The sequence below is a fragment of the Perca fluviatilis genome, chromosome 16 (genome assembly GCF_010015445.1).
Source record: "Perca fluviatilis chromosome 16, GENO_Pfluv_1.0, whole genome shotgun sequence".
In the NCBI taxonomy this organism is placed as follows: Eukaryota; Metazoa; Chordata; class Actinopteri; order Perciformes; family Percidae; genus Perca; species Perca fluviatilis.
This window is the reverse complement of record NC_053127.1, coordinates 23,025,408-23,040,075: the sequence shown is the minus strand read 5'-3', so window position 1 is coordinate 23,040,075 and position 14,668 is coordinate 23,025,408. Positions and strand designations below refer to the sequence as shown.

The following is a 14,668-nucleotide window of genomic DNA, read 5'->3' as shown; positions in this document are numbered from 1 at the left end:
TCAACATTTTGTGTAACGTTACCTGTATCAATTAGGTGGTGGCTTTAAAGTTCATGCCAAAGGTGGGTCGTTCTGAAAAGGAGCTACGGAGTCTCAAAAGGGAGATTGACATTATGAGGGGTCTTCAACATCCAAATATTGTCCAACTCTTTGACAGCTTTGAGACTGACACTGAGGTATGTTTACTATAATCTTTTGTTAAAAATACACAGAATGCACCTTAGTTGACAAAAGGTTGTTTTATTTAAACTTTGATGTATCAAACTAATTATCTTCACGTCATAATCCCATGACCATACTCCCTTATATCTTTGTAACAGGTTGTGGTTGTAACTGAGTATGCAGAGGGTCAGTTGTTCCAGATTATTGAGGATGATGGGAATTTACCAGAGAGCCAGGTATTCATTTACAGTGCCAGAGTTATGCCAGACATCAGATGTATCCTTTTTTCTCATGATCAAGATGTGCTCACTCTTCCCTTCTTCCAAGGTCCAAGAGATTGCCTGCCAGCTGGTCTCAGCTCTGTATTATTTACACTCCCATCGCATTCTTCACCGTGACATGAAACCACAAAATATTCTGTTGGGAAAAAGTGGGGTGGTGAAACTGTGTGACTTTGGGTAGGTAGATGTTAATTATTGTTTCAAAGAAAAAGTAGCTGTATTAATAATTTCCACAAAGATAAACTGCATGTGATGCAATCTTGCTGTAGGTTTGCTCGGGCCATGAGCGTCTCCACCTTGGTGCTGACTTCTATCAAGGGAACGCCACTGTACATGTCTCCTGAGCTGGTGGAGGAGAAGCCATATGACCACACTGCTGATCTCTGGTCTCTGGGCTGCATCCTTTATGAACTCCACACAGGGGCCCCTCCGTTCTACACTAACTCCATCTTCCACCTGGTGCAGCTTATAGTGAGAGACCCAGTCAAATGGCCAGACACTATGAGCAACACCTGCACGGTACAGTACAGCTAGATCTGCTCGGGCTGTATCATGTTTGGGTCAAAGCCAACAACTGCACTGTGTAAAGATGTGATTTCAAAAAGGGCAAGCTGATTAACAGTGAAAAATGAAAGCTGTATCATTCAAATGTTTAGCCAGGTGGCTCAGAGCTGTGCTTAATGGCAGGACCATAAAAACAATTTTAGAAATACTGAGGTTTTGAGTCCAAGTACCACCTCTTCACCCCCAACCCAGTACAGGTAATTTTGACCAGACACACAAAAACATTTCTTATATAATTTGGAGTTTCCCTCATTTTTCTTGGCTTAAAAGTAGTCAAATGTAACATTTTTGTTTTTGTTTTTCTTGTCAGTGATGTGTCACTGTCAGCTACAGAAGGTAAACTGCACTTCAGGGGACACAAGCCCTCACATTTTAGCCAGAAATACGGAGGAAATGTCCCTGGTATCCTCAGTGATAGCTACAGTACATGCCTCCTTAAGGGAGACAATGGATTAGATTTTTTGATGTATGACACAGAATATATATAATATATTCACAGTGCTTATCTTATATTTCCCTTACAGAGTTTCCTAAAGGGTTTGTTGACCAAAGACCCTCAGAAGCGGTTGTCATGGCCAGACCTCCTGCACCATCCCTTTGTTGCTGATGGTGTTTTAGGTTATGCTTAAAAAATTCCAAATATGCATTATCCTGGTCTATTTTTTTTTTTTTTAGAGTATTCTTAGGTCTGATTTTAACTGTTTCATTTCCATGTTGATGTGTTGGCACAGTGGTGTCAGACACATGCGTTTACAGCCCTCTGACAGTCACACCCAGCCCAGACATGATGGCACTGAAACTTCAGCAAGTGGCGGCAAAGACGGTACCGACTCCTGGAGAGAGCAGATTATTGCGAAAAGCCAGGGAACAGACGGACAACGGTAACAGAGGGAAACCAGTAGGCAGCGACAATGGGAAAGTGAGTCACAGAGGGATTTTTCAATTCTTAAATTAGTCACATGGAAATTCATGGAGGAGTTTTATGCTGTTCTATGTACATTAACAGAAAAAGAAGGACGGAGTGGGAAATGAAAGGGCCAAGTCTGGGATGGCAGCAGCATCCCCTAGAGCCAAGCCCCCCTCCAGTGATGTCTCGGTTACCTCCGTTCACTCAGTCATGACAGCTGCCAATCAAAGCCTCAACCCAAAGAATCAAGCCTTTGTGAGATCAAAGCACAGGTGTTTATGGAAGTTCAGAATGAAGATATAAAATACTACCAAATCAAATTGAGGTGTTTGTTCACAGTTATGGACATTTCCTTTGCAGGGGTCAGATCAGCAGGGACTATGAAAAGGAATTCCCCTCTGTAGAGGTTGGGCCGCGACTAGTGCAGAGATGCAATGAGGACAGTCAGACAGCACTGCATGTGGAGGTCAGTGATTTATTTTTTCTGTTGCTTTTTCTAGTGATAGAGACATTCACCATTAAGAAAATGTGTCTTGTTTCATAATATAGAGTGTACATTTTCTTCCAGTCGCAAATCTGCCCTGGTAATAAAAAACTGTTTACTATCTAAAATGTGTCCTACAGTATCAATCATTTCTTGTCCTTTCAGGATTTTGACAGTGAGGATTACTGGGAGAAACTGGCCCAAGAATCTGATCCAAGCAGCCAGCAGAGAGAACTATTAAACTACAGTGCCATTATACCTCAACTTAAATCTAAGATCCTGGCATTCAAAGCTCAGGTATTTAGGTAAAACTTTTAATAAAGCTAGCATAAATTGATTTTTCTTCGGAAGTTTTGCATTTAGTCTGTTTTTCTTTTGGTTTGGTCAGCGAACAGGTGGCGTTGTTGAAGAAGTGTGTCGAATTCACCTACCGCTGAAGGTCTTACGCAACCTGGTTCTGTCCTCTGACCTCGAGAAGTCGTACCACATTGGTCATGAACTCGGACTACCCCATGTCCTCTTTGACCTAGTCCATGATGCTGTAGAAAACTCAAACTTCATCAAGGTTAATGCTCAAGAGTAGCACCAATTTCAACAATGCACTATTCCTGCAACCGTATTTCTGACTTTTGTTCTATTTGTTATCCCATGCTCAGCAACCATGGAGTGTGCCAGCACTTGGAGAAATGATCGTTGTGCTCATGATCTACTGGGAGAAGCACTGTGACTGGGTGGAAGAAGAGCATAGGTTTGATTATTCATTTTCTTCACTGAAGCTGATTTTGTTGATTTGTTGAATGTATATGCATGTATACAAGTACAACTATCGTACATTACAGTCTTTCAACTACTGCAGCTCATCATCTGTTCTCTTACTGTAGACTGGAAGAGTTCACCAAGCCTTTTATCACAATTCTCAGTCAACCCAACTTCATTCCTTTGGCAGTAAGTACTCACTGAAGTTATTATGTGGAGTGACTGGTAATTCATTATGGAGTATATAGCTTGTCAGTTGTCTGATGCAGTTGATTTTGTGATCTGTTCTTTAGCCTCTGGCAGCCTCAGTTTTGTCTCTGTTGACACAACACAATGTTCATGTCAAAGTTGATATGGACAATTTAACCACCTTGCTGAAAAACCTGCTTTTGGACTCAAATGAGGTACTGAATCTGTGAGAAGTAATTTGGCAATACTTTCACAGTATTTGAAGCAAGTTTAAAGTGATCGACAATTGTCTCCTGTGCCTTGTCAGCCCCAGCTGTCTCTTCCTTCTGGCCTTGGACTCTGGGATGGCCTCCTTTCTTTACTCCTGCACACGCTCTCTGAGGTCAGATGATAACTGCAATGTGTAAAAACATTTGGATTTGATGGAAACCAGAGATAGACCTGCAATGTCTTCCTCTGAGCTTTGCCTCTTCTTTTTCTTTTAACAGCATGAAAATGGCTCTGGATCTTCAAGTTTAGATCCAGTCATGTTTCTGGATCTATGGAAAACAATTGGCACTTCGCTAGCAAGGACAACACCAGGCACGGACTTCTGTTCAGCAAATGGTAAATATATATGTCTTATGAGGCCCACCATATTTAAAAAGAAAACACTTATAGTGTCTGTCTTTACTCTTTTTCTTTTTACAACAGGGCTGCATTCCTTTCTGTCTATTGCGCTGGTTGTCTTCACCAAGGATCCATACTCATGCGCTCCTCTGTTGTCTGAGCGTGAATCAAAATGTGTATACGCTCTTGTTCACCTGCTGGCCACTGACTGGTTAGTGTTCCGTTTACTTAACATACAGTTTCATTCATACCACCAATCTTAGAGCAGCACAGCTACAACGCCTGGAGCTAACAATAACATCTTTTGTACCCTACAGTCTTCATTTGTGTGATGAAGGCAATCCTGGGAGACTTGAGGTGGATCTGAGTTACGACAGCCTGTCTGTGTTAAGCTGCCACCTGTTGTGCTTTCCATTTGCTCTGGACCTGCATTCCCACACCATGTCCACGATTTTACAGTTGTATGACAGTTGTGGTATTATTGCAAGCCTCCTGCAGGTGAGGGCCTTCCCATGCTCCAATAAAGACCTAGCTGTCAAACATATTTATCTGATGCAACACAGGATAACTCTTGCAATAGGCTCAGCTACACACTACTGTACATCTTAATGTCTCTGTACTTTTGTGAGAGCATTGTGTTTGGTGACGGCTGTTTGATCTGTGACGAGTTGTCTGAATGATTTTGTTTTTTGTGCTTTGGCAGGTAATTCAAACTCTTCCTACTCCGCTATTAGAGCTGCCTCTCTCCCTGCTCAGCCGTTTGCTCCTGTGTGACCCCGAGCGCTCTGTTTCTCGCCTCGGAAAAGCTGCTGGTGGTTTTTTTGCGCCACCCAAAAACAGCCAGCTCACTGCCTCCAAACACCAGACTCTGCCAAGCAGAACCGCCAGCTCTCTGCTCTCTGACTTGCTGCAGCTGGATGTGCTGTGGGATTCTGCGGTGGAGCTCTTAACTCTGTTGTCCCAAGTAGCGCGTTGTTCCCCTTGGCCCGCCCAACTTCAGCTTCACCTAGAAGAATCAGTGCTGCATCAGGCGCTGGCTCACTCTAATGACCAGGTCAGGGCTGCCACATGCAGACTTTTGGGAAATTTGTATCCATTCAGGCCTCCCACACTGCACACCCTGCAACCTGACATTTTCAAAAGCATGATAGACTGTCTTGATGATTCCTGCATGGCTGTCCGGCGGATGGCTTGCAGGGCAGTTGGGAACTGGTTGGGATATATTGCGGCAGGGGCAGGTTTTAAAATGGGTAGGTTCAATGGCAAGGGCAGTGACACTACAGGGCAGGACAAAGGGAAGGAACAAAATAAACACACATGTTCACAAAGTGATGGTGCAGGAGATTTGGCCTCTATAGTAGAACAGGGAGTGGACAATAAGGAGTGGCGTAGGTGGATAGAGGAAGCCAGGAGAACGGCGGCCATGCTGGCGCCTCTGATCACCGACCCTGATGCCCTAACACGTCAGCACTGTTGTGCAGCCCTGGGAAACCTAGTAAATGTTGATGGCGCTGTGTCCTTGCTGTTGAAGGAAGACATGTCCAGCTTACTTCTGAGAGCCGCATGCATGGATTCCCATAATGCAGTGAGGCAAGCTGCCATAGCAACCCTGTGCCTGTACAGCGAGCAGGACGCAATACGTCAGGTAATAAAATGAACAGGTTACAGGACGGCAGATGTCTGTTTCTGTTTTTAGAATTTGGTTAGAATTACTTTTTTGGAGTTGTTACATATATACAAAAATATATACACATATACAAATGCATAAATACAAAATATACAACATATTAGCTGCAAGATTACATTTAGTTTCTTTATGGAAGAAAGAAAACAATTCACACTACTTCCCCAATGTTTTCAAGCCACGCTTATATTTGTTTACTGGTCATAGTTCATTGCACATTCTTTAATGTGTTATACCTGTCATACTTCTGTGCATGTACTGTAAACATGTATACAAGTGTTTTCAAGTTAGTCACTTTCCTTTGCATATATTTGAAGGTCCTGAGATCCCTCGATGCCAGCAAGAAACTTCTTCAGGCTTCACAACATGCACCTCCACAATGTGACTATCGTCAGCTCATCAGCCAGCTGTAAGTGAGTCCAGTTCAATAGGAATGATCGCAGATTTAAATGCCACCTGTAAATAATTCTTCTCATTTCTTACTTTACGATACATCTCCCTTCTGTCTTAAGTAGTGTGAGGTCTACACAAATCAAATCATACCCCATTTATTATTTTTCTAAAGTGTCTTTTTTTTATTTAAAAGTGCAAATAAAAAGTAACTTTTCTTAATGGATATCTTTGTTGGCACAAAACAACTAAAACTGTGGCTGTGTGTTGAAATAAAACACTTTGTTGGTACTGTTATTTTACGTTTCATTTAATGACCCCAGTTCAAATTCCATGAGAAAAAAATAATGTAATTTTCATCCAAATTCCAGACTTCGGCAGATTGTTATATCGGCAATATTATTTTTTACATTTCGTACTCCCCAATAATAATCACGACATGTTATAAGAGCAACAAATAGGTGGGGTAATAAACTTTTGCATTGGAAGTGTTTCTCTGCTGCGCAGCAGCGCAGGTTGTAGTTTTTAGACAGTTTGGTTGTGTTCAGGTGTAGCGCACGTTATAGATATTTAGAGATCGTGTTTTGTTACCCGAATTGATCGTTTAAAGGTAGAATGTGTCGTCTGTTGTACGGATTTTAAAGCTTTTTGATGCATTTTGATATAAATCAAATCGCCTTGATTTATTGAACAGCCGGGCCACTGCGAACAGTATTTTTTGCAAACCGTAAACAGGCATTCTTCGGTGTGTTGGACGTTAATTGTTCATTCCATTTTTTAGTTGTTCATTTTGCAGCGTAAACAAGAAGCGCTCGGCTAAATAATGCTAATAATAATTCTTCTCAGTAGTTGTGTGGCCCGCGGGCTCTGATCAAAAAGGAGCGCTGTCGGCGTCCATCAGGCCCTGCAGGTTTGAACTTTGCTTTGCCTAAAAACAAGGATTTATTTCATTTAAAAAAGGCGCGATTTGTTTTCAAGATCGATTTGACAGCGGCGTGTTTGATTATTAAAACAGTCGGTGCAGGTAATTCATTTCCAGTCAATTCCCCAACTCGGAGAGGAAACCTGAAAAAACCACAACGGACTGAGTTGATGACACACTTTATTTTTTTAAAGAGAAAAACAACTTGACGACACACAAAGGAAATATGCATTAAATTAATATGAAATTACAAAGCGGTATAATGTGCTGTCACATATTTTTGGTTTTAACAATCGGAGTTGATAGTACACCGCAGGAAGGTCAAACGATCTGACATGGATTTCTTACCAAAAACTGAATAAAACATTGCAAATGAATGTCTATAAGTCAGCGTTAATATCCAAGATTGTCTTAAAATTAATATGCATAGAAAAGAAAGCTATCCTCAGTATGGGCATGTTTAACAATAACAGTGGTTATTTGTTTAGCAGCAAATCAAATTGGAAAATAATGTATCCTCTTAGCCAATGCGACCACTGCAAAAGCCTTAACAAATAACCTAATGAGATTTTTTCTGTTAATTTTCTACAAAGGAAAGGCTAACACACTTCACTCCCTGAACATACAAAAGTTGTTACAAATTAGTGCAGATCAGCCAGAGGCCTATACAACTTATTGCCTTAACAAGCACTTTAGAGGAAGAATCCCCGACTTATTTCTGAAATCCTACATTTTCTACTTTGTTCATGGAAAAACATGCAAAAGGAGGCTGCTAAAACTCCACTATATTTGTACATAAGGAAAACCTTATTTTTTTTTTCATCAGGAAAACCTCAGTAGTGAAATCTTTACCATGTAAAATGAACAGAAGTCTCCTGCCATGAATCATCCACTGGCATTTGAAGGACAGGAGGACAAATTGCATATCCTGAGATGCAAAATAGATTGTATAATTTGCCATATGCAATAAAAGAAAATTTTACAAAGTGTTACAAAAACAACAAAATGTCAGTTTCCACTTTCAAAACAGTATAAATGATAAACTAGTTCTCTTTTGGTCACAGAATCTATGATCTGGATGTTATTCTGGAAGCAATGGGTGGTTTGTTACATTAAAGTAATGCAAATGGGGGGGGGGCAATTGTAAATACAGTAGACAAAATAATGTTTCTAACAAAGCAGGGGAAAATGTATATTTTTGATATTAAGAAAAAGGAAAAAAAGAAACTACATACTCAAAACATCCAAATCCCTTTAACTATATATATATATATTGGGCTGCATTAAACCTCAGTCAATCAAAGGCTTTGAAAATTGGAATAAAATGTCTCAAAACTACAGTTTTGAGACATTTTTGCTAAGGTTGATGACAAAAAGTCTTTTGCTCTTTGTACATCAGCCGTTCTTTCTGCAGTTGTAAAAGTCAATACATCTTCAAGCGCAATTCTAATATTTAAAAATATTCATAGCAATTGAAATAACATTTGCTGTTCAAGGGAGGCGAGAAATAATTCTAGAAAAGTATTTGGTGTGAACGATGTGTTCAAAATGAAATTATGCAGTTTCACACGTTGACACCAACAACATATTTGACGATTCAACTATCAAAAAGGGTGGTACAGTAATTGTAAATAAAACTTTAAAATAGAAAAACCACATGTAGTTCTATTGCTGACATCAATTCCAATGTAAGGCTGTTAAAAATATTAGACCTGCATAATGAATAACATTACTTATTCAGAGATAACCGTATTTCAATTAGTAGATCCACGCAGTGTGAGATCTATTAAAAATGATTGTCATTTAAAGCATTGCAATGCCACAGTGCAGGCTCAAGTGATTAGAGTGCGAAAGCAATGGAAGCATTGGATAGTGTTGATTTAAAATGTAAAAAAGAATTCACATTAGCAAAGCATGCATTTGCCCCACCCGCAATGAAAAAAAACTAAAACTACAAATTCTATTCTGGACAATCTTAAGGACACAAAAAAGCGCCACATTTTCCCTGTTACACCTTCTTAAAAGGTACTTGCAGGAGCTCGGTGTTACGCTGTGGTGTCCTGCTTGAGCCTTTGGCTGCGGGCCTTGTAAACTTCAATCAGCAGGTCTTTGACATACTGGATTTCACGTTCTACCGACTCTGCCTTGTCTCGGAGCTCCCGGTTCCTCCCTTCAAGGCCATGCAACTGTTCCTCCAAAGAATCTAGCTCCGCCCTTTTTCGCTGCCGATACCTGCATTAAGCAAAACAAAGATTAATTGCAGTTCTTTACCCGTGAATTCACATTGACCGTTTTATTTCATCAAGCAGAAGCTAAAACTTACCTGTGTGCGGCAGTTTTGTTCTGATCTCTCTTCTTCTGTTTGCGCTCGCCACCTTCAGCCGGAATGAGGTCCTCTTCGTATTTCATAGCACAGTGCTCCTTCAGCCTGCATGCTTGTCCGTGCCCCGAAGACTCCGAGTTCAGACTCTCCCTAGCCATTAAAAGACACTCTGGGCCCTGATCCTCCAGGAAATTACAGTGTAAATCATGTTGCCCTATCTGATTGTTGGAATGATGTTGACTCTCTGATTTCAGCTGTTCGTTGATGTTGCCTAAGAAGCTATGATAGGCCTCAGGCTGTGGTGTTGCTGGAAGATAAAAACCTTCACTGCTCTCTGTTTTCCAAGAAACGGTGGCTTTTGTCACCTCCACACTACTTTTGATACTATTCAGCACTTGGTTGTTACCAGTGCCTCCGCTGACCTCCCTCATGCTATACATCAGCAGATCCTCTTTCTTGTGCGGGACATCAAGAGATGCGCCGAAGCCAAATCCACCACCAACAACCTTTGCACCACCTATGACATTTTGACTGAAACAGCAATTTTTCTCGTCTTTTGGTAAAACGGCACATCTTCTGACCTCGACTGCACTACCCAGAGAGAAGCTTTTCTCTACCAGCTGCTCGTCCTCTACGCAGTCATAGTTACCTGTAAGGGTCACCGCTGAGTTACCTAAGTTACTTCCTTTGGAACTCAACAAACTGTTGTCATAGCCTTCACTGAACCTCACACCATCAGGAAGTCTTTTCCTAACACACCCAGTGGGGCGACTGCAGCTGTACGGGGCGTGTCTTGGAATTTTGGATCGCCCAATGGGACCGCCACAAATACTCAGCAGGTCCAGTTCTCCGGTTGCCAGGGTAACAAGGAGTGGACTGGATTCAGATTGGTTGGATGTAGAGTATGATGCGTATGGCAGCTGACTAAATGGCTGAGGACCCGCCGGCAGTGGACCCCTGTCGCATTTTCCCAGCCTGGGCCCTTTCTCTGGCAGTGGTTCAGACAGAAAGTAATCCTCTAGTTGGGCAAGTTCCTCTTGCAGCAGAGAGGTCATGACCTCCAAGTCAGAGGGCACCTGGATATCATTCTGAAGGGGTGAAGGGGGAAGGGAGGCATTGGTGGAGGAGGGAGGGGAAGGAGGGTTCGGGAGGTACGAGGAGAAATCCACTTCTTCCGTCATCCAGTCAGTGAGACCATCACCTATCGAGGAGAGGAAAAAAATTGTTAAACGCTAAATAACAACGTTCATGCAAACACTATAAACATATCAATCACCCAGCATTGCACGTAGCAGTTTTCCAAAGGCATAATCTGATCGACAATAGTAAATGCGACACAAGATTTTTTCAAAATATAGTTGCAGCATAGCAACGTATTAGGCGTAGCTAGTTTTTTACTTACTGTTCAAGAAGGACGAATGTGCTGCAGTGCCGAGCCCACCTGAAATGGGGAAAAATATAAAAAAGCGTACTCGCTGCAACTCACCAATTAAATGCTGACTCTCCTCTGACACCTCCCCCCTGCACCCCTGTGATTGGCTGTGGTTAGCCTGTGGGTGAGAGAGAGCGAGGGGGTCTGCCAGGCAGACATGAAGAGTCTTCCAAACAGGAGCTGATGTTGCCATCATATTGTCTGTTGGTGCTTTGATTCAGTCCAAGTCCAAGCATATGCTGAGAGCAAGCAGGGTCTGACAGATGGGCCACAGAGAGCAGGGATGGGTGAGCATAATGAAACCTGGAGGGTAAACAGAAACATGGATCAGAAACATGCTGCTAAAAAGATGCAACTTATTCACTCGACCAGGAATCAGGAATGTCACTCTTGCTGCCCTCAGCAAGTTTCTCAACATGACTGAGTCTGTTGACAGATGGGTTACAATGAAGAAATCACCTGCAGGTCAACATGTAAGAAACATGGGGTCTTGAGCAATGACAAAATTAACTCTCCAAAACAAGGGGCATTTATATAAAATATCAATTATTTAAAACCGAATCAAATATAAGTTATTTCAAAAACCAAACCTCAGCATTGACACAGTAAGTGAGACACAAGTGGTAGCTGGGTCCTTTGAGCCTTGAACTCCCTCAAAGCAAAATGCACTTGAAGACCTCAAAACACGTGGGACCTAGTGACGTTGTTAAAAGCCAAGCTGTTGTCAAGAAGAACGAGAGTAACGCTCTAAGTGAGAGACACCCTGATCGTTAAATCGGATTTACGCAGATCAGCTACTTCTAATCGCATGTTCCTTTGAATTAATCACGTCTGTTTGACCACTTAAGCAGTTTAGTTGACAATAAATGTTGTATTTAAATTGAGACCTGGCAAGGCAGGCAACTGAAAGTGAGAGAAATGTGTTATCTCCACTGTACAGAACAGGCTGGAGCATATGCATAGACATTTACCATAAATATCATACCATCACATAACACAGCTATCTGATATAGCCTATTAACCCTGCACAATGTTATCAAAGCAATCCAAAACAGACCCAGAATGAACACCTTAAATGAAGATTAAATATTTTTAGGCAAATAATTGAGGATATCAAAATAGAAGAATGTATTATAAAGCAGAGAAACCAGCCAAAGAACCAACCGCTCCGCAACTGTAATCACTTGTGACACACAACCAGATACAACAAATACAATACAAAACAGAAACAAACTTGACACAGATGTATGGATAGCGAGTAGAGAGTTTGACTTACTCCATTCTTGCAGAAACAAGGTAGCACTTTGGGGTGCGTTGCTAAAGCAAAGCACGATTTATTTTCGGGTCCAACAACTTCACGAGTTTAAAGAGCCATATTTGAGCTCGGAATATCCGGGGCAGCGCAAAAGGACGAGTTGTTGCTTTGTGGTCGACCTGTAAACTGAGGAGCTGCTTAATTGTGAGAAAGCATCAGTTCATTCACACCTAGCAACCAACTGCGTCACCAGGACAAACCGTGCTGCCGAGCGTAGATCCCTCCGCCCCCACCCGCCGCGTCTCATCGAAGGACGTCCCACAAACTCTCCGCCGGCCTCCGTTATAAAAGTAGCCTACATTTACTCGTTCCTTAATGCTGGTTTTAAAAGTACCACCACCCCTAAGTATGTAATGATTAGTTTCTTACATTACTGTTGTAATACAGCCACAACATGAGGATTGTTTTCAAAATAAAAAAAAATAAAAAACGGTAGCCTAATTAAAAAGGAAACATAACCGAAAAAAAGTTAATAGAAAGGCAACCAATGTAGGATAACAAAAATAAATGAAAACAGTGTAGGATATAGTCGACAGTCCACTGACAGCTAATGAAATATATTTAAAAGCTCAATGTTTGTTTAGTCAGAGACGAAACACTAATTCAGGGTCAATTATTCAATGAAACTTGACATTTCGAAGCGGAAAGCAAATAAGTGGTTCTCACTTGTTGTTAAAGTGATATCATCTCAGTAGTAATGCGAAAAGTAATCACAATGTGTAACGCGTTACCATGGAGCGCGTTATCATTGTTTCTATCTATAACCCGTGTTGCTGTAGAGGCAGTAGCCTACCAGGGAAATAGTAAGGGCAGTACGTCCGTTTCTGAGCTCGACGGTGTAACATAGATTTACGTGAACATGGCTCTCAAATACGCACGAATACAGTTCCGAGTCTGTACTTTACAATGTGCCATGGTATTGTTTTGAAAGGGGTCTAGTTGATTCACAACGCACTTTGTTGTTCAGTTAGAAGTCTGTTGCATCTCCATTGCATCAGTGGTCCATGCTCAGAGCGATTGGCTGCGTGTACTCAGACTGCCGCTCTGTCATTGGTTCGATTCGGCTACATGTGAAATGTGATTGGTCTGTGGTAGGCAAGGCAAAGCATCACTGTTTTGTTTTGTTTTTTTTCTGCAGTGCAGACTGTGCACATGCTTCAGGTAAACAAACCGGGCGTGGATATCCATACTGCAGTTTTTAAAGCTGAGAAAAGCTATTTGTGTTACAGTATTACCAAACAGCTTGTGGTAATCAAGTCTGTCTGACTGATTATACTGTTTAGAAAACTAAATAAGAAAGCATGTCATTTAATAGTGGACTTAAAAGATACAATAGGAATACATGTTGCCATAGGCATGCAGTCTCTTTGTGTTATTATTTTGCAATTTCTCTATTGCAAATATGTCAAATATGTTTTTTTGCTAATCAAATAAATAGCTGTCAGCTCATATGGGAATCAACTGGGACATTGTTCGATGAAATGACACTGAGTTAGTGAATGATGGAAGATAAATTATTCACCCTTTGTTGTTGACTGTTACTTTGAGAGTCCTTATTTCCATGGCTAATTTAGTGAGACACAGCTGACAGAACCAAATTGATTTACTGGTAATTACTGTCAATTACAATTGAGAAAAAGGAATATCGTTTTGTTTTTCTCCTTTCAGCAAATCCCGAAGCTGAGTGAATGTGCTGTTCTCCTGTCTCCTGTTGCCATAGTAATAGCGGACACTGCCCCCTATTTTAGACTTGTTTTCTGGTTGCTGTTGCCATGGGATTTGCATCTCTCTCTCTCTCTCTCTCTCTCTCTCTCTCTCTCTCTCTCTCTCTCTCTCCCTCCCTCCATACCTGCTGTTTTCCTTCCACCTCACCTCTGTTTCGGCCCCCCTGCTTTTTCAACTATTCCTCCATCTCATTTGCTGAGTTGCATCTCATTATCATTTTGTCAAAACCAATACGCTTATTTCCACTTTTGCTGAATTTGCATATTGACTAAACACTAATAGATTTTGTCCACTGAGCAGCATGTCTGTGTATTAAGTGAATTTCGGGAAACATCTAACCTGAATTGATTGCACATAATCACATTCTCCAGAACGGCTACAGCGGTGTGGTTTTCACACATAGGGAAATGTGTCCTTTGAACAGAGTTAATCTACAGAAACTCTGTCGATTATTTTGAATTTGAGTAACATGCTCTGAGTCGGACTCTGAAATACACAAGTCCATCTGTTTTAATCTGAGTCATTTAAAGGGACAGCCCTGTTACGGAGGAGCTATTCAGCAAAATGCCGACTGTGTGGTAGCTATCATATGAGTGGAGCTTTGAGAGATTTGTAGAAGGGCAACCTGATGCAATCTAGATAAATGTGGTTGTAATGGAGACCAGATTGAGATAGTACTGTAGTATCTGGTGAAGATGGAGAGTCTCACAGGAAATCGCTGACTGCTCTCTCTGTCTGTATTAATTGGTCCACTGAGGGCCTCCTGCATCATGGGAGAGAAATCCAAGGTGCTTCTCATGACAGCGCTGCTGCATTTACCTGTCATCCTCATTATTAAGTTCAATATCCTTTGTCATTATTTAGGAGAAGATGTAAAATGTGTAAAAAAACAAAAACAAAACATATGCAGCAAAATACATTTAAT

General features: G+C 41.4%; 2 protein-coding genes across 2 annotated transcripts in view; one reads left to right on the top strand and one right to left on the bottom strand.

Annotated features, from left to right (window-relative positions):
• stk36 (serine/threonine kinase 36 (fused homolog, Drosophila)) overlaps window positions 1-6,323 on the top strand; it is a 98,831-nt gene extending 92,508 nt beyond the window's left edge. Inside the window, exons 3-21 of the mRNA XM_039826371.1 lie at window positions 36-176; window positions 321-398; window positions 490-620; window positions 713-962; window positions 1,532-1,625; window positions 1,739-1,926; window positions 2,014-2,186; window positions 2,275-2,380; window positions 2,564-2,695; window positions 2,787-2,963; window positions 3,055-3,146; window positions 3,280-3,343; window positions 3,448-3,558; window positions 3,651-3,725; window positions 3,832-3,949; window positions 4,037-4,163; window positions 4,270-4,450; window positions 4,656-5,597; window positions 5,954-6,323. Of these exons, the coding sequence (XP_039682305.1) occupies window positions 36-176; window positions 321-398; window positions 490-620; window positions 713-962; window positions 1,532-1,625; window positions 1,739-1,926; window positions 2,014-2,186; window positions 2,275-2,380; window positions 2,564-2,695; window positions 2,787-2,963; window positions 3,055-3,146; window positions 3,280-3,343; window positions 3,448-3,558; window positions 3,651-3,725; window positions 3,832-3,949; window positions 4,037-4,163; window positions 4,270-4,450; window positions 4,656-5,597; window positions 5,954-6,049 (3,276 nt within the window). The 3' untranslated portion in view covers window positions 6,050-6,323. The remainder of the gene's footprint in view (window positions 1-35; window positions 177-320; window positions 399-489; window positions 621-712; window positions 963-1,531; window positions 1,626-1,738; window positions 1,927-2,013; window positions 2,187-2,274; window positions 2,381-2,563; window positions 2,696-2,786; window positions 2,964-3,054; window positions 3,147-3,279; window positions 3,344-3,447; window positions 3,559-3,650; window positions 3,726-3,831; window positions 3,950-4,036; window positions 4,164-4,269; window positions 4,451-4,655; window positions 5,598-5,953) is intronic.
• Window positions 6,324-7,111: 788 nt separating this feature from the next.
• Window positions 7,112-12,239, bottom strand: atf5a (activating transcription factor 5a). Its single transcript, XM_039826370.1, has 4 exons — window positions 11,980-12,239; window positions 10,758-11,006; window positions 9,272-10,472; window positions 7,112-9,180 (listed from the first exon to the last, which is right to left on the bottom strand). The coding sequence occupies exons 2-4, from the start codon at window positions 10,897-10,899 to the stop codon at window positions 8,994-8,996; spliced, it is 1,530 nt and encodes a 509-aa protein (XP_039682304.1). The 5' UTR covers window positions 10,900-11,006; window positions 11,980-12,239; the 3' UTR covers window positions 7,112-8,993.
• Window positions 12,240-14,668: the final 2,429 nt, after the last annotated feature.